We start from the raw sequence: 18,159 nt of genomic DNA on the forward strand, positions 1-18,159 counted from the left end.
AACAGTAGGTAATAAAAGAGCTTGGCCAGCTATTTTCACATAACTAAAATCATGTTAAGTGACATCTCATAAATAGTTTGCAGGGAACAGTTTGAGTTCTGTGCATTTTAGCTGGTAATAATGGAAAACTGATGTTGTTCCTTTAAATTGACACGCACAGGGTTGTTTGCAACATGTTAACAGTACATCTCCTTTGAGAACTGCCTGTACAGATCCACCACATTGGAATGTATGCAAGCTTGTAACCCTCTAGGTGGAACTGTTCATTGGGAGCCACATGTACATCCTTTCACAGCATCAAATGTTCAGGTTCAAGGGTATGAAACATCCACAATTCCAAATGCATTTAGTGTTCTTCAGTGGCCTCTTTATTATAAATACCCTTCCTGACTGCAGGCAAAACAGAGGAATTACCCCATATTTTTCTGTGTTTTTTTTTTTTTTTCTATAGGCAGGCCAGGTTTTAATGGCTTTTACATTTTAAGGGTTATGCAAAAATTATTCCACTGTTTAGTTATTAAATTCATGAGGTGGTGTACCTTAAGTTTTGCCTTTTATATAGCAGACCAAGTTTGTAATGTTTTTCCTGCTGCGTTAAGCTTTAAGTTTATTTACAGGTAATAGCTGAGAAGCATCAGTACCATATTACTTTAAAGGATTTTTTTTAAAAATGATACACACTACAAGTTGTTACAGGGGTACTTACTAACATTAAAGTTATTTTAATGTTTAATATTAACAGTAACATTAGCATCAAATTTATAAAAGGTATTTTGTTATACCATGCCTTTTATGTAGGCAGTTTGTGTGCTGACCAGGTATGTTCTTTATTTGCAGCTTTGTTTGTGCTGGCAGTTCTCACCTTTCTTTATCAGTTAGGTAATTTGCATCAACACAGGCTAGGCTTTTGGATTTAAAGCCATCAGCAGAGCTCAGAGACTCTGTCTTAACACACAGGGATCTGAAAAAGAAAACACAGCCTATTGCGGCTCTTTTTGGAGCCCTAATAGGATTTTAATTCAGCAGCATGTTTCATTTGCATTTCTTTTACCCCTTTTTACAATATACACCACACATGTCCGAGGGAAAATGCACATTCCTTTTATACTATAACTTTTTTTTTAAAACATTAGCCATATTAATTTTTACATAAGGTGTAACTGTTTCTTTTGTTTTTACAGAGTTTTCATGTATCCTTATGAAAGTGACAGTCTGATTCCACAGAACCATTTTAAGGCTCAGTGTTTTTAACATTGCTTTTTTTTGTTTTGTGCCCCTCACCTCTGCTGTTGCTTCAGAGGGTCACTGTTAATTTTTTATTCTTTCACTACAGCTCTTATTTGCTATTGTTACAAAAAAAAACCAAACCAAACCAAACGAACAGACTCCAGAATTTCTACCTATTCTCCTGATTTTGACTGCCCTATTGCAGCCATGACTTGGTCTTTATTTAAAAACATTTTAATTTTTGTAAAGAATGAAGTTACCCCTTAAGGGTTAAATGCTAAATCCCAAAGCCAAACAACACTAATTACCTGTGTCTTGCAAAAAGGTCTGTCAGTTTTGCAACTTTGAATTAAAGAGTCAAATGAATTTGTAGTGGCATTAAAAACAAAATTAAAATCAATTTATCTTACACCTACAAAACTGGAGTTTTACAAACCAGATGTGCTGGTTTAGATTCTTAGAATTTTACATATTTTCACAGACAAATAGATGCATACATTTTTTTTTAAACATTTCTTTACACTACTTTGTTTTTACATAGCTGTGTATATATATATATATATATATATATATATATATATATATATATATATATATATATATATATATATATATATATATATATGGATTATTTATAGGCACTCTTCTGGAAAAGGGCCCATTTTCCCTTCAGAATGGCTGCAAAGAATCCAAGAATTCTTTCTTTAACATGGTCCTTTTTAACATTTTCCACAAAATTTAACTGCTTAATTTTCTTCAGCCTCTGTAGAGTTAACTTTTTACTCTTTCCTTAAATCACTTGTTTATGTCCCAAAATGACACCTTTATCACCTTAGATTTTAACATTTTAAGTATTGTTCCAGGGATTTATGCCTGCACTTACTGCTTTTTTTTTTTTTTTCTTTTTTTTCTTCTGACACTATGCCCTTAGGGCTTCCAACCTGTTTTTCAGTTTCTTTATCTGTTGCTTGCCTGCTTGTCTGGGCCCGATCCTGCTTTTTTTTTTTTATTGAACCATTTGTGAGTGATATTGTGGTCATTTCACAATTTTGAAAGAAATGTTCAAGGAAAGGGACCAGGAAGGGTGGGGGCTAGTTGAGGAGCTCACCCCGCCCCCAGCCTTGCTGAATTGGTAGTGGGACACTATAAAGAATCAGTTTCTGAGGCAGATAACAAAGGGGAACAGAACAAGGGACTTTTTGTCCTTTCTACAATGAGATGGGAGTATTAAGGGGTTTGGATCGATCCGAGGTTTGGAGAACGGGGTAAAGGGGAGCGCTCGGTCTAGTGGTGGGAGAGGAGGCTTTTAATAAAGCTTTTAACTTATTATTTGAATAAGTGAGAGAGGCCAGTTTTCATTTTGTCCACCTATGATTTGCCTTTTGCCACCACTGCATGAAACAATTAACCTCTCCTTTAGCAAATTTAGTTTTAGGTTGGCCGAGTTTGTCCTTTAAGACGTCCACTCAGTCTTTGTTCCAAGATTTTAACAGTGGCCACTGAGTTTTGGGATCCCCCTGAGTTAGCCTAGACCATTTTCCCAGAAATTTACAGGAGTCTGGACCCTTTTTACAGGAGTCTGGACCCATCCTAAATACATAAAATGAGCCGGCGTTCATTTAGGGAACTGTCCCGACTTAGATGTCTGTTTACCAATACAGGAGGACTTCACACACCAATCACACAAGAAGGAAATTCAGGTTCGTCAGAGCGATGCCTGCTGCAACACACAAAAGGAGCCCACAGGCTACTGCCTCAATTGCCCTTGCTTTTACACCAGGGGTTTTACCCAAAGTGCGGTGCGGCTGCAATTGTGCAGATTCCACTCACTTAGACCGCGGGGACAGGAACCCCTTGGTCAGCCGATCCCCAGACAGAGACGGCACCCAGACTCAAACACTCCACAAGAGGACAGATAGACACAGAGACAGGACAGTCCTCAGTCCGGACAAAATACAGAAATAATTACCTGACCAGATTCCTGATGTCAGATCCCGGGATCCCTACCAGAACAGAGTGGGAACCAACAGGTTCGATGGCGTAGACCTCACTGTGGCTGTGCGCCTTTCTGCTCTAGTGGGGAACCGCTTGGGCCAAACGCCCAGGTGCCGGCTGCCACGGTCATTCCACAAAAACAGTCAGGAATCACACAGCCCCAGTGAAGACGGTTGCCATCTCAGTGGGACCTCCAAATTGTCAAAGTTAGAATCAGGACTTACAATTTGTCAGACCACTCTGTTTATTAGCGCAGCGCTCCGCCAATAACATTCAGAATATGTGAGTGGCCATGCAAGGCCCAAACAGTCTTATATATACAGATAAAAGAGCGGGAATTTAGACAAAGGGACAAAGAAATCAAAACAGTAAAATTCACCTGGGGCGCAGCATGCATATCCTATTTCCTTACTAACTGTTATCGATTTAAGGCTAATGCTTCACCAATTGCCCTTAAACGGTGCAATTGTTCTATGTTAATGTCTGTATTCCTGACACCTGGTTGCAACATTTTAACAACTTTGCTTAAAGGTACAGACAACATTTCTTTAATCCTTTCTATTCTTACTATATAATTTATTCTACTTTCACACACAGCATCAAATGTTCAGGTTCAAGGGTATGAAACATCCACAATTCCAAATGCATTTAGTGTTCTTCAGTGGCCTCTTTATTATTTTCATTACCCTTTGTCCTGTTAGAGGCCATTTCTGTTCAATAAAAATAAATTATAGTTTGAGTTAATTGTTGTTCCCTCAAGTCTATTCTGTCAGGGGTCAATCATGGTTTTGACTGAAGTAGATCTGCTTTAGGGACACTAATTTCCGACAGGATTTTCAGGCAACCACGTTGGTTTACCCTACAGGGTTCTTCATATTCAATCATCCTATTATTGAGTTTTTTTGAAAGGACCTGCTTGCACCTTCTCTTCAGTGTTCTATATAAACATGGGGCTTTTACCTCTACCTGAAAGGTCTCTTAAAGTTCCACCTAAATTAATCTTATGGTATGTCTGCATTTCAATCTGAAGGTGTACTTTCCAGCTCTGATTGAACTAGCACTCTAAAAATAGAAATGTAACTGTGGCAGTGCAAGTGGTGATAGGGGCTTGCTACCCTAGCATGTTCATAGTTTCTTGGACAGGTACATACTTGGAGCAGCTAGCCCCTTTCAGTTCCTATGCTGCAGCAGTTGCATTTCTATTTTTAGTGTACAAGCTTTGTTTGAACTAGTATAAGGTGCCTCTTCAAGCTGCAAATTTATACCTCTTGGTCAAAATTAGACATACTCTCAGTTGACCAGTTCCCTAAATTAGCTTATAAGGGGAGGCTAGGTTACATAGATTCAATGTGAAAATCTATCTGTGAATACCCTAAATCAGTGGTTTTCAACCTTTTTTATTTGCGGACTCCTAAAAACTTTGGAGGTGTGGACCCTTTTTAAAATCTTAGACTTAGTCTGCAGACTTGCAGCGGTTCACAGATCACAGGCTGAAAACCAGTGTTCTATGCTAGCAACAATCTTTCGTGGATCCCTGAGACATAGTCTGCAGACCCCAGGTTGAAAACCACTACCCTAACTGCAACTGCAGTTTATGGAGACAATTCAAGGGGAAAATCCATCTAGTTTCAAAGTAACTTAGACAAGCTTGTTATGATATTGCACATATCGAAGTACCTGAGATCTTTAGAGCATGTTCTACGAGCTCAAAAATGGCTTTCATAATATGTCTCATTGTGAACATGCTAAAAATATTTCAAAGCTGCTATTTTGAGGTCTTCATAAATTCATGCAGCATTACTTGCTTGACTAGGCAATTAGATCTAAATGCCAACTTGGGAGAGCATTTGTGCCATCTCTAACTAGTTCTCCTCAGGCTTTTCTCCTTGGATGATTGTTACTGCTTGTTAGTCTCCCAGTATTGTGAATTTATACAGGCAATTCTTGGAGGAAAAGTGTTTCTTGTCACTAATTGTAGCTCCTTCAGAAGAACACTTGTATAGCTCAAAGCACCTTCTCTATCTTAGAGTCTTTTGTTTAAAGCATTCTTAAATGAATCAAATGAACTAATAAGCAGTTGAGGTGGATGGTCACGCCTCCATCCTCAGGCGTCAGTGTTCAGTGCCTCAAGTGAGTTGTGCATGCATCCCCCCAAATACATTGATGCTTCGAAAGGTGCCTCGAGGGGCACAATTCTTGATTGTGTAGATCCATGCAAACTGTTTTCTGTAATTAGTAAGTAACCCTTTTCCAGGTGTGACTTTCTGTTTTGCTAGCAGTCCCAAAATATGGGCCTTAACTTCAGGCAGTTTGGTTTTATGTCTCCTTATAAATCAATTTTACAGTATTTGTAGTTCTTAGGCATACTACATATTTACAATACTTTATTTTAAAGCAGCCAATGAAAACTATTATAAATTCGTGTGCAATGTTCTGTACGTCATGCAACTTGGATAATTTGGACAATTGCTTAACTGGTTCATTATTTCCAACAAGATTTGCAAATTAAGAGGATTCTATTGTACTTAAACAAACCATATTAGAATTTTAATCCATTTTAAATACGTTATTTTGAACTTCAGTAATTTTTAATGAGATTGGTTGACAGTGATGTAAAATTCATATTTAGGGAAGACAGAGTGGACGAGTAAGTAGCTGGAAGGGATCCAGTCAGAGGATCCCTCCGAGATGAGGCAGGAGAAGGGATCCCCCCCTTTCCTTCAAATTGCAACTAACCACATGACAAGGTTCCTTTTGCTCAAGATTACAATAATCAAGTATCCTTTTGAGCTATCAGTGGAAAACATCCAGTGATCTCCTGGCAGCGCTCGGTTAGATAAAATGAACACAGAAATGTTTGAAAGTGGGTGAAGTTAGAAAATTTGTAATCCAGAACAGATCTGTAGTAGCAAATCATTATTGTGCTGAACAAAATGAGTAAAGGCTTTTAAAATCTTTTTCTGTAAAGAAGCATTTTTTACATCTATGTAGTGAAATACATTTTATAGTTTTATTTCTAATTTAAAGTTGACATTCCCAAGATTTTTGCCAGTATCTTGTTGACATTGTAGATATGTAGTTTTGAAAATAGTGAAACTTTTTGTGGTGTAAATATTCAATGCGTTGAGCCAGATTTTCAGACTATACTCTACTGTTGTGGATGCATTTATTTTGCATGTCCAGTTTGGGTAATTAGCTCTCTACTTGAATGGTGTGTAGTTGTTGGCATTTGCACTCCAGCATGACTCCATGTATGTCTTTGTTAGCACAGAATTAGAGCCCACTGCTGATAGTTTGAGGTTTGATTCATCTGGTAAAGGAACTAATTTTTTTGTGGGGGGATGAGAATTAGAGAGGGGTGTCATTTATTTGATGTCACAAAATTTTCAGCAAGATGGCTACTAGCAGTTAGCTTGGAAATGCTATTTTTAAATGTACAAGTTTGAGAACCATGCCAGAATATATTCACTGAGAGGAATATTCTAAAACTTCTCTTAGTGAGAAGTATGACACCACTGTACTGAACAAAAGTAGAATTCTTTCCTTCCACATTTAAGAAACACAGTGGAGAATGAAAGTGCTTGGCCCATTAAACCTTGCAGTGATATGCTATGAATCTTAACTTTGACTTGTTTGTTGTTTTTTTTTTTTTTTTTTTAATTTGCCAAGAGAAACTTGCATGGAGTTAAGTCATTGTTCCTCCCACCCCCTTTTTTTCTAGATGGCAAGATTTTTCAGGAAAAGGTCCAATCAATCAAATACCTGAGAAATTCCAGCATTGGTGGAAAATCAGTTGACAGTCCATCTCTAACTACAAGTCCAGCTGGATTTACTGCTTCGCCACTGGGAGGTAAAATATTTATATTACATACCTGCTGCTAGAAAAGCATATGCTCAATTTCTGGGTTTGGCAATGAAGCAAAGGAAAAGGCTGCAACTGTTTATAGAGGTGGAACTTAGGTGAGTGGTGGCAAAGTCGGCTTAAATTCAGTCCGCTGGTGCAAAATAACTAAGGTTGTATCAGTGTTTTATAACTTGAGCATGATGAGAAGATTTTGGTCATTTTAAATTTAGTATAAAATACAAAATCAGCATCTGATTATGCAGTGAGTACAATAATACACTTTCTGTAACCGAGATAAAGTAGGTAAACCTATTAGGAGCAACTTATTCCAGGTATATCCCAAATTGTGTGACTTAGATGACCAGCAAGTTACTTGCCTGAGAGAGAGAATTGTCAGGGTTTTTTTATTACAGTACACTATTCCAGTTGAGCTTTAAAATGTAAAAAGTCTGTGGTCAGTGATATTTTATTTTCTTCATATATGAGTGCTAAACATACTATAGTTATGCAAAGGAGATTGGATAGGGGCTAGTTAATACCCTCCACCCCTTCCCAACATATCTTATGCTACTATTGTGATTTCAATTCAACATTTTAGCATAAAGAGTACAAATTAGTAATTTTCACACTTTCCAACAAATCATAAGTCACTCCAGCAAAAAATTAAGTGCCCACTTTCATTAACCAGTATGGGAGAAGTGCTCTAGACTTCTGGAATTTTAAAATGTAGTCTTTCAATGTATATTACACGCATTTTCAAACAAATCATCCCTGGATCAAAATTTTAAGTTGGGTCAAAAAAAGTCTTGCAATGGAACTTAACTATGAAGTTAATGTACATCCAAAATGAGGTAAAATCATTGGCTAAAACTGTAGGAGCCAAACAATTTAGGCAACATGTATGAGATAGATGTGATTTGCTTCCATTTCTCACTTCCTATTTGCGACTGTTGCAATTTCTATAATATAAAACCCACAGCACAGCATACCTGAACAATAATACATTTTGCAGTTAATGTTGAATCAGTTCTTCCCTAGTGAAAAGCATATTACAAGTTAGCTCTTCAAATGTTATGTACCTGCTAGATTGAGACTTGACTATCTAAAAAGAAAAAAAAAAAAGTGATACGTCTTTCACTTCGCTTAGAGCCATGTCATGAAATGTTGCAATCTCCTCAAGTTTTTTTTGTTTTGCACAAATGCTAGTCATTTTATGCTCTCTTACATGAGGTCCTAAACAATTACAAATTATAGTTCAGTACAAGTTTTTTCTTAAATAAAGAAATGTTATCCATTCATCTATCACAGATGAATGTTACAGACAGGTCTTCATCAGATTGTTGCAAAAATATGTGATATTCTGGAGGGCTGCACATTGGCATTTGCATCTCTGATTTTAGCTGCAAGATGTTTAAAACCACCTAAGCAACCAGCTCTGTACTGACTGCTGGAGGGAATTCATTTGTATCTATTTCAGCAAGTGTCAGACGGGGCTTAGGAATGCATTCCTGATATGCTGATTTTGGACAAAAGTATTAGCTGGTGTATCATTCTAAAACCTTTTTGGTCAAATTGCATCTCTTTTGATTATAGAAATATTGCGTTAGATACTCAGATCTAACATCCTTTTATGAAGATTGTAGTATCCTAGCACAACAATATTTTGTGCAATAGTTGCTGATAGTCCTTCAAATACTTAACTTCTACATTTAAAAATGGATTTTTCTGCAAATACAGAGTGGAAAGAAGGCTCACAGATTCCAAAGAGGAGTAAAATATCCCGAATAAGACAAATTAAGATGAACTGGGAGTTAGTATACAGAAGTAGTTGAAGATGCAATATTTATCTTTAGTTTACATTTATCATTCAGTAAAAGTAGACAGAGACTAATCCAGTTTTAGATATTGCATGTTTGTGCCTCTGAGATCAGAGTTGCACCTTTAAATGTTAGCGATCTATATACACAACTTTACTTATTCAACGTTGGCCATATTCAGACACTTAATCTTTTAGAGTATTTTTTTTTTATTTAAAGCTTTAGTCATGAATATGTTCAGGGTTTTATTGCTAACTGACTTAACTGAAGGGATCAGACATAACAGAACATACCTTGTAGAATCTGCTATTTAAGTGGTTATATCTTTAAATCAAAACAAAATTAGAAGGACCAAAAAAAAAACCATTCTGCTTTGTGAAAATTAACTTGTATATACATTATTTTATTGTCATATTTTGTAACTCATGTAAACTGAATATTCTGTCTTTGAAATCAAATGTCTCAGTAGTTGAGCAAACTTTATGGCCTGCTATGCCAAATGAATGTGGTATCTGTTCATAGTTGATTTAATGTTTAGGGTAGGGGGGAAACAGAGATTGCCAGTGTAATAAGCCAAAAGGCTCATTTACTATGTGCATTTTGTGGATATGTTAATCGATGGTGAAACAGAACATTAACATTCTAATGTGGTTTCTAATGCAGAATAGATGCTAAGAGTATTTTGTGTTCTCTTCCCCAGGAAACATTATTTCCAAGATTATCATACCACAGATGATGATCTCTCAGGCACTTCAAAGGCGTTGCAAAAGCCTACCAGCATCTCCTACGTCCTCACCACAAGTACATCCAAAAAGGCTACCTGGGAGCTTGGGTAGAAGCATTGATGACTTGCAGGAAGTTTGGGAGAGTGACTCTGTTGATCCACAGGAAAAAAATATTTTTGTGGAAAGCTCTGAAACATTAAAAAGGATACAGGAGGAACTCTTTGTCAGCAGCTGTGAGTCTGCGAAAACAGTTTGTGACTCAGAATTAACATCTGCTGAAGCATTGGTTGACATTTCAAAAGAAGAACTAGAATTATCTGAGAACAAAGAGCTAAATACAGAACTGAAAAGTAATGAGAATGGTGCTGCAGTTGAACCACTGTTGCGCCGTCCTGACAATCTGAAGGGGCTGCCTTCATTTCAGAAGAGTCAAAACAATTTTGCTGGCTTGGGTCTAGCATTTTCTGCTCAGAGTGGATCATCCTCCGTTGCTTGCTGGCCAAACCTCGCTGATAGGAGTGCACTTCCTGAAGACTGGGAAAGTCTTACGTTCTCTTCAGTTAGTGAACAGACCTTTAAAAGATCTGAAAGACCTGATTATAGGTATGCACACTTTTTTTTTTTTTTTTTTTTAAGAATCCTACAATACCTCAACATTCCAGAAATAATTCTAACAGTACATGCATCCAACGAAGTGGGTATTCACCCACGAAAGCTCATGCTCCAAAATGTCTGTTAGTCTATAAGGTACCACAGGACTCTTTACTGCTCTAATAGTACAGTAATTTCTGCTATAATATATAGAATAGTTTCTCATTGACTTGACAAAGATTTTGTGGTTCTTGCTCTGGACTACATATTTTGTTTAAAAAAAATAGCTAAAGTGTGAAATATAGTGTTGATCTGTAGTGAAAGCTTGCAAATATATTCATTTAAACTAGTAGTATGCTAGAAAATTGCTTTTGTTTCAAATTCCACATTATTTAGCTAATCTCAACCTTGAAGGGTTAACTGTTTGTATGATGCCTAGCACAGTGGGGCCTTGAACTTGACTGAAACCTTTGAACACTACTGTGATACAAATAACTCTGCTCATGTTGCCCTCTACTGACCGCAGTTAAGAATTAAGCCCTAAAAAAAGGAAGAAAAGAGTGTTGGGAAGAGTTGGGGAAATAACTTCATCAGACAGTCATTAGTCTGACCTTTGTCTAACTATACTGAAAGGACAGGAGACGCTTGATATGGTTTTAATCATGCCACAACTTAATTATTAGATATCTGGGACTACCCAGCAGATAAACATGTACAGTGCAGGTATCCTCATGTTCTTTTGATATCTACTCAAGGCAGTTCTGCCAGCCCCCTTTCTTTCCATCCAGGTTCCCCAGCCAACCCATTGCTGGGACCTCGGAGGGCTAAGGTGTGCTATAAGAAAAGGGGGGTTGGCTCCCTGCCAGACCAGTCATGGGAGCCCCAAGCCTCCCCATTCCGCTCCTTTTAACCAGCACTTCTTCCCTTTTAAGTTCTTTACCAGCCATTTATCCAGTCACTATACACTTCTCTTCCCTCCCTGCCCCCCCATGGAATACCTGCTCTGAACATCTGCCCCACACTTACATAATGATTTGAAAGATATAGCCTAACTCCCTTCACTCACCATAACAAAGCCCCCTAAAAAGGAGTGGCTTCACCTGCTTTTTGGAAGAAGAGGCTTCTTGTGCCCAGGTTTGCCCCTTTTCAATCACTCAGCCCTTCCAGGAGATGAATCAGCATAGATGTGCTGACCCATTCCCCCTTTTGAAGCAGCATTTGAGCCTCTCACCCCCCTGTAAAGCTCTGTTCCTTCTCACTCGGCAAGCTGGACAACACCTCTATCCCCCGTGTGCTTAAAGGTAAGGGGTGGTCATTTTCCCCCTGCAGGTAGCCTGTAATGGTATTTATACATGCCTATGGTTTTATAGGCAATTCGATATAGTAATAGCACATTTTCCTCTTTGTTTTCAGATCCACAGAAGATTGCCTTGTGCTTATATGCTGTGGATTGTATGACCTCTTGCGTGGCATTCTTTTAATCCTGCCAGATATCATGCTAGAAGATGTGATAGACAAACTTATTCAGCCTGACACTCTTATTGTTCTTGTGAACCATCCATCTCCTCTTATACAAGAAGGAGTCATTAAAGTAGGAGTATATACAGTCTAAATGTTTACAACTTAGATAAGCCTATAAACTAGCTCACTTGAATATATCCAAAGTTTGATCTAAGATGTTCTTTATATGCAGTTTGTTAGCAAAAATAAGATTGACTTCTTTATTATATTCCTCTAGTTTTATCCCCACAAAGCCTTTTTGAAATTGAGTTGATTATATCTAGATGTTTGATAATTTCTTCATAAAAAGTATCTTTTAAATTGATAGTTAAACTATAGAATTTATATAAACTAGAGATAATAGAAGAAATCAAATTCTATGATGGAAGCAAATAGCGCATAAAAATGAGAGTAACATGGTAGAAAAATAAATGACCATCCTTCAGTATGGGTAGTGCATCATACAAAAATTATTTCCTCCAGTGTTTGCTTAGTCCTGAAATCCTTCCTTGAGATAGTTCCCATTGCAGTCAGTGTGACTTTTGCCTGAGTATTAACTTAAACTAACTGTGGGTTTTATCTTGATTTTTGACAGCTTGGTTTTGTCCTTCTTATGAAGAGGGAAAACAATTTACAATGAAGAATTTTGCTCTTGAGGCAGGGCCTACGGAGTAGCTTTGGCTTGTAGTTTTGAAGAGGAACTTCAAAGGTTTAGTTAAGAAGATAGATGGATGGATAGATAAATACAAAGTAAAACCACTTAAGTCACCAATCAGTAACAATTTAGCTAAAATGTATAAAAAATTTTTAATATTATAAACTTTTTTGTTCCATTCTTCATATAAATAAATCTATATTGATCATGACCTATGAGGGAAGACTGAAATAATCGGGTTTGTTTAGTCTGGAAAAGAGAAGAATGAGAGGGGACATAACAGTTTCAAGTACATAAAAGGTTATTACGAGGAGGAGGAGGAAGAATTATTGTTCTTAACCTCTGAGGATAGGACAAGAAACAATGGGCTTAAATTGCAGCAAAGGAGGTTTAGGTTGGACATTAGGAAAAACTTCCTAACTATCAAGATGGTAAAGCACTGGAATAAATTGCCTAGGAAGGTTATAGAATCTTCATCATTGGAGATTTTTAAGAGGAGGTGAGACAGACACCTGTCGGGGATGGTCTAGATAATACTTAGTTCTGCCATGAGTGCAGGGGACTGGACTAGATGACCTCTGGAGGTCCTTTCCACTCCTATGATTCATTGAGGTCAATGGAATGCGCAAACACAATCAAAGGAAAGAATTTGTCACTTAATTTGGAATCTGAAAATGTTTAAATCTTTTTAACTCTTCCTTTCTGAATGGAACATGTTGCGAACAAGAATATTTAAACTTCCAAGGAAATTATGCATAAAAATACTTAATCTTGAATCAAAATTGTGCATTTCTTTCTAGTTGTTGGATGCATATTTCAACAGAGCAACCAGGGAACAAAAGGAAAAATTTTTAAAGAATCGTGGCTTCTCCTTGTTAGCCAACCAGTTGTATCTTCATCAAGGAACTCAGGAACTTGTGGAGTGCTTTTTGGAAATGCTCTTTGGTCGATCTGTTGGTCTTGATGAAGAGTAAGTATTGCTTTTCTTCAGCATTCAGAAGATATTCTGTTTTAGTTTAAGCAACGATATTGTGTTATCTGCTCATGGCAAGGATATAATTCCATTTAAGTCCCACCATATTTTCAACAGCAGACAGCCTTATAAACAGTTCCTCACCAAAAATGCTTCTGATTGCAAGTTTATTGGAACTCTAAAAACTCAGTTTATCTTACTTTTCCCTTAATTACCAGAACATGGTACACCTTCACTTGGCCTTTCATGAGAGGGAGCCCCATATCTTTGTTCAATATTGAAGCCTCTCTACATCCTTTGAACTTATCATAGTCTGTTTAGCCCTTGTCATTCTCCAGTCAGAACCCATATGAAACTCTGGGCAATATTAACAATCAAACTCCACCTTAGACCCCGCCTACCAAATTGTGACAACTAGCTAGAAAAAAAATTCTATGCCAACTGCTACCCTAATCTACATCTGAATCAAAATCTCTAGATTTTCTTTAGTGTCATCTCCATAAATTTTACTACATCAGGGATCGGCATCCTTTGGCACGCGGCCCATCAGGGTAAGCCTGCTGGAGAGCCAGTTGGTTTGTTTGGCCGAACCTGCAGATGCAGCAGGTAATCCCAGCTCCCACTGGCTGCAGTTCGCTGCTCCAGGCCAATGAGGGCTGTAAGATGCAGCGTGGGAGCTGCGATCGGCCAAACCTGCGGGCACGGTGAGTAAACAAACCGGCCCGGCCTGCTAGGGGGCTAAAGGTTGCCAATCCCTGTACTACATCCTTGTACCACAAAGAGCAGGAATCCCACAGAAGCACTGCGGAGAGAGAGAGAATCTCACTTTAAGCAGACCATTCTGCCAAAGCTGTGGGAAGTAATTTTTCTCTGAATAGATGGCTAGTCAGACCCTTCTGTTTAACACTGCAGAGATTTAATGATACAGAATGGAGAGTCAACATCCAGGTATAGCCAAAGGCCTACAATCTGCTCAGTCAGGAAAAAGCTCTTGCTTCAGTTGCCAACTATAGTGCAAGAGCAGTACTCACAGATTATTTCTTACATATACCAGAAGTTAACCACTTACGCTAATAGGAAGCTTTGAACCTGTCAGATGTCATACCAGCCCCAAGAAGGAAAGCAGACATCTCCTCAGAAAGGACTGAGGTGGATGGGGATGAGACTTAGCCTTTTAGGAATCCGCTATGATGCTTACTTCAGAATATATTAGTGATGTGGTATAATAATATATATTTTTAATGGTAATTTAATTTCCTTTTCCATTATGTCATAGAAAGTCCTAATGTAAGGACTGTAGTTCAGTTTATGGCTTCTGGAGTTGAAATGAACAAGAGGTATTCATCTTTGATATAATTAGTTTCAGCAGTAATGAATACAGTATATCAGAGCCTCCTCTTGGTCAGTGGATTATTTTATTACAGCAAACCCATACCTCATTTCATGACAGTGGCGCTGCAAGTTGCAATATTTTATTATGAGAAATAGAATGAGTCATAAGAGAACCTTTGTGCCACTGGCTTTTAGTAAAAGCTGAAAGTCAGATTTTTCTGTTTATGAAATGTAGTGTAAACCTATTTGTAGTAGCTAAACTTCATTAATATCTCTTTTAGGGGTCTCATTTCCCTGTAAGCCTTCCAAGCATTTTTTGTAATTCTTATTACCATTAACAGATTAGATAAGCATTGCCTTTGACATGAAATGAAACGCCATGGAAATCATTCCCATCCCCTGACCAGTACATAACAGTTAACATAGAGACTCCCTAGTATTCATAATCTTTTCAATAATTCAAAATTCAATTGTGCATACTGTGATGATGATTTTAAGGACAGATGATGAATTCCTATTTGTTTCTATTTTAATAGATTTGACATGGAAGATGTAAAAAATGCTGGACTTTTTCAAAAATGGTGTGTCATTCCTGTTCTGGGACTTATAGAGAATTCTCTCTATGACAACGTACTGCTGCATAATTCCTTCTGCCTTCTGCTACAAATCATAAATTCTTGCTCTAAAATGGCAGACATACTGCTTGATAATGGTTTGCTGTATGTGCTGTGTAATACTTTAGCAGCCCTTAATGGTCTAGAAACAAAGTAAGTGTTGCATTACCTGAATATTTCAGATTCACTCTAAAAACAATTTGCAAGTTCACACTAAATTATTTTAAGCATGATTTTATGTATATATAATATGCTTCTAATTTTTCAATGGAGTATGATTCCGAAATGAAAATCAGGCCCAGTGTATTTAATACCTTGCTTCACTTATGCTTAAGAGGCACTTCTTTTTGATAGCCTGTGTGTGCTCTTTCCTTTTCCAAAAACAAACAAAATGTCTCATACTTTTGTGTATGTAGGTCTAATTTAGGAAACTCTTGTAAAATCTCATTGGTCCATTTGAGAACTTGTTAAAGCAAGGAATGTAGGTTTTTCATTAGTTACCACATTTTTCAAGCGCTTCTTTTGAAAACTTATCTAGCAAAAAGTATTTTGTCCAGTTACCATGGCAATGACCTATTAATTTTGGGGGGAGGGAGCAAGTGCTTAAATTCCATTGACTGATGGGATTTAGCCATGTGCCTAAGTGCCTTGTTGAATGGTGGTGTCGTTATTCACCTGGTTTAAATTTATGGCCTGCTAAAGAAGTTATGCACATGCTTAATGTACAGATTTTATGGACTCTTTTATGACATTAACTTAGATATAATTAATAGTAGAGAACTGACTTTTTGTACAGAATTCTAGTATAAAGTGTCTATTATTACAGCTCTAAATCACTCTTGTTTCTTCAGATAACTTGGTCATACATTTTTGTAATAAACATTTCGCAGTCTTAAATTCAGTTGAAGAAATGAAATATTGTACTTTAATTTGTACCCACAGCAGTCGTCTCCTGGAGAGCCATAGTTGTACATTGGATCAATGGACAGTGCTATGTTTAGTCTTAAAGTAAATTTAGTCTTAAAATCTGTCTCATTCATCATGGCACTTCTTAAAACCTCGTTAACTTTCACTGTGTATTTGTCTAACATTTCCATTGTGCAATTCATCTGTAAATCGTAGCTAACAAATTTTGTTGGATTAGATGAGTTAAATAGCTAATCTACCTTCCAGTAAAATAAATGTACAAGTTGTGGTAGTGTCTGAGAGGTTTTGGTAGTCTTTATTTGAAAATTCTCTATTTTGAAATGAACCAGTGTTAGAAGATTTAAAAATGGGACAGTCTGAATGCAAAACTGGAAGGCAGAAAAACATTCAAGAAGCCTCCTGGCCTTTTTTTTTTTTCTTTTTTTTTCTCCATATTGGATCTGACTTATTGTAGGGAGGACAAGGAATTTGGCTTGGCTAGCTGCTCTGGGGCTCATCCCGTTCCTTGCCCAGCTGGCTGTTACGTCTGCTATGCCGTGCATAGGCAAGGAGCCAGATGAGTTTACAGCAGAGAAGAGTCCTGGCTTCTGGAAGGTAGTGGCCACTATTGGCAAGGAGGATGCTACTGAAAGCATACCTTTCAACTTACCAAGGCTCAACTGTTGGATGCAGTTTGTAACAAAGACCAAAAATAAGGGACACAAAACAAAATTATTCATATAGGAAATAAAAATTTGATTAATTTCTTTAGTATAAAGAACTTGTAGTCATAGTTCTTTCATTTTGATGTAAATGATGATCAGCAATTAAACTAAGGGGGTCATTAAATTTGTGTAGAACATAAGAAACTTTGAGACTTAAATGAGCAATGTCCTTCACTGAAAGACAGAGATGGGACTAAAGAACTGAAAGTCAGGTATTTTCCTTGTCTCAGGCCATGATTCCCAGGTTGGGAAACCCAGATATAAGTCACACTATGCTATGCAAATAAACATCAATCATGGACAAGAAGCAATAGCATTCTACTAAAAATGTGCCTGACCGGTGGCTGACCTGCAGGAGCAACTAGACTGAGAAAGAGATGCAGTTTACATAAGAATAGTCTGCTACTCCCATCCAAAGAATAGCTGCACTGTTCACGATCTAATAATGCACTAAATTTACTCTCAAAAGCTGATATGTTTAAACATTTTTACATACTTCCCTTTTGAAATCTAAACAGAAGAGAAAGTAAAACTGTTTGCTCATGTGTTCAGTTACTATGGCGCAGAACAAATATTCAAAATTTTGAATGTTCAGTATAACACTAATTTATGGTTGCAGAACTGGAGAGAATGGTACAATGTTTAAAGTTCAGTGATTTGAGAACTTTATAATTCAGATTTGTTCTTCACTTAATGTAAAAGTCATTTGCTTTCAAGACCATTATATAGAACTTCATTCTTAACACTGGAATCTCTTCTGGAGATTTTTGGGTGTCCACTTTTTCTGAACTAAAACATAGCTAATGTTGCCTTTGTGTCAACAGTTCGTTTCCGTGTCTTCAACAGTATCAGATTAAGTGTGGCAGTGTTTGGATTTTGTAACATTATCTGTAAATTACTTTTCCTTCTACTAACCATACCAAGTACTGTGTTTTAATTTTTCGTATTCATATGAAACAATCAGAATTAAAATGGCACTATTTGTAGTAATTATATCTGACTTTGTTTACAGCATTCCTTTGAATGACTACAAGCTACTTGTGTGTGATATACAACAATTGCTAGTAGCAGTCACAATTCATGCCTGCAGTTCCTTAGGTTCTCAGTATTTTCGTGTTATTGAGGACCTCATTGTACTACTGGGACATCTTCAAAACAATAAAAATGAGAAGACACAAAGTAAGTCATAAGCTTTCACTTCCACAGGATTTGAAAATGTAACCGCTAACTTTCTCATAGATTTCACAGAGGATAT

General features: G+C 37.2%; 1 protein-coding gene across 9 annotated transcripts in view; it reads left to right on the forward strand.

The window, feature by feature from the left end:
* Positions 1-18,159, forward strand: part of LYST (lysosomal trafficking regulator) — a 180,373-nt gene that overhangs the window by 93,316 nt on the left and 68,898 nt on the right. For 8 of the 9 annotated variants that reach the window (XM_050950350.1, XM_050950357.1, XM_050950351.1 and 5 more), the window contains 6 exons: positions 6,944-7,072; positions 9,584-10,211; positions 11,613-11,790; positions 13,155-13,324; positions 15,196-15,426; positions 17,917-18,083. In XM_050950350.1, the coding sequence (XP_050806307.1) occupies positions 6,944-7,072; positions 9,584-10,211; positions 11,613-11,790; positions 13,155-13,324; positions 15,196-15,426; positions 17,917-18,083 (1,503 nt within the window). The remainder of the gene's footprint in view (positions 1-6,943; positions 7,073-9,583; positions 10,212-11,612; positions 11,791-13,154; positions 13,325-15,195; positions 15,427-17,916; positions 18,084-18,159) is intronic. The other variant, XM_050950358.1, reaches the window with a different exon arrangement.

This window comes from Gopherus flavomarginatus, chromosome 4 (genome assembly GCF_025201925.1).
Source record: "Gopherus flavomarginatus isolate rGopFla2 chromosome 4, rGopFla2.mat.asm, whole genome shotgun sequence".
Lineage (NCBI taxonomy): Eukaryota > Metazoa > Chordata > Testudines > Testudinidae > Gopherus > Gopherus flavomarginatus.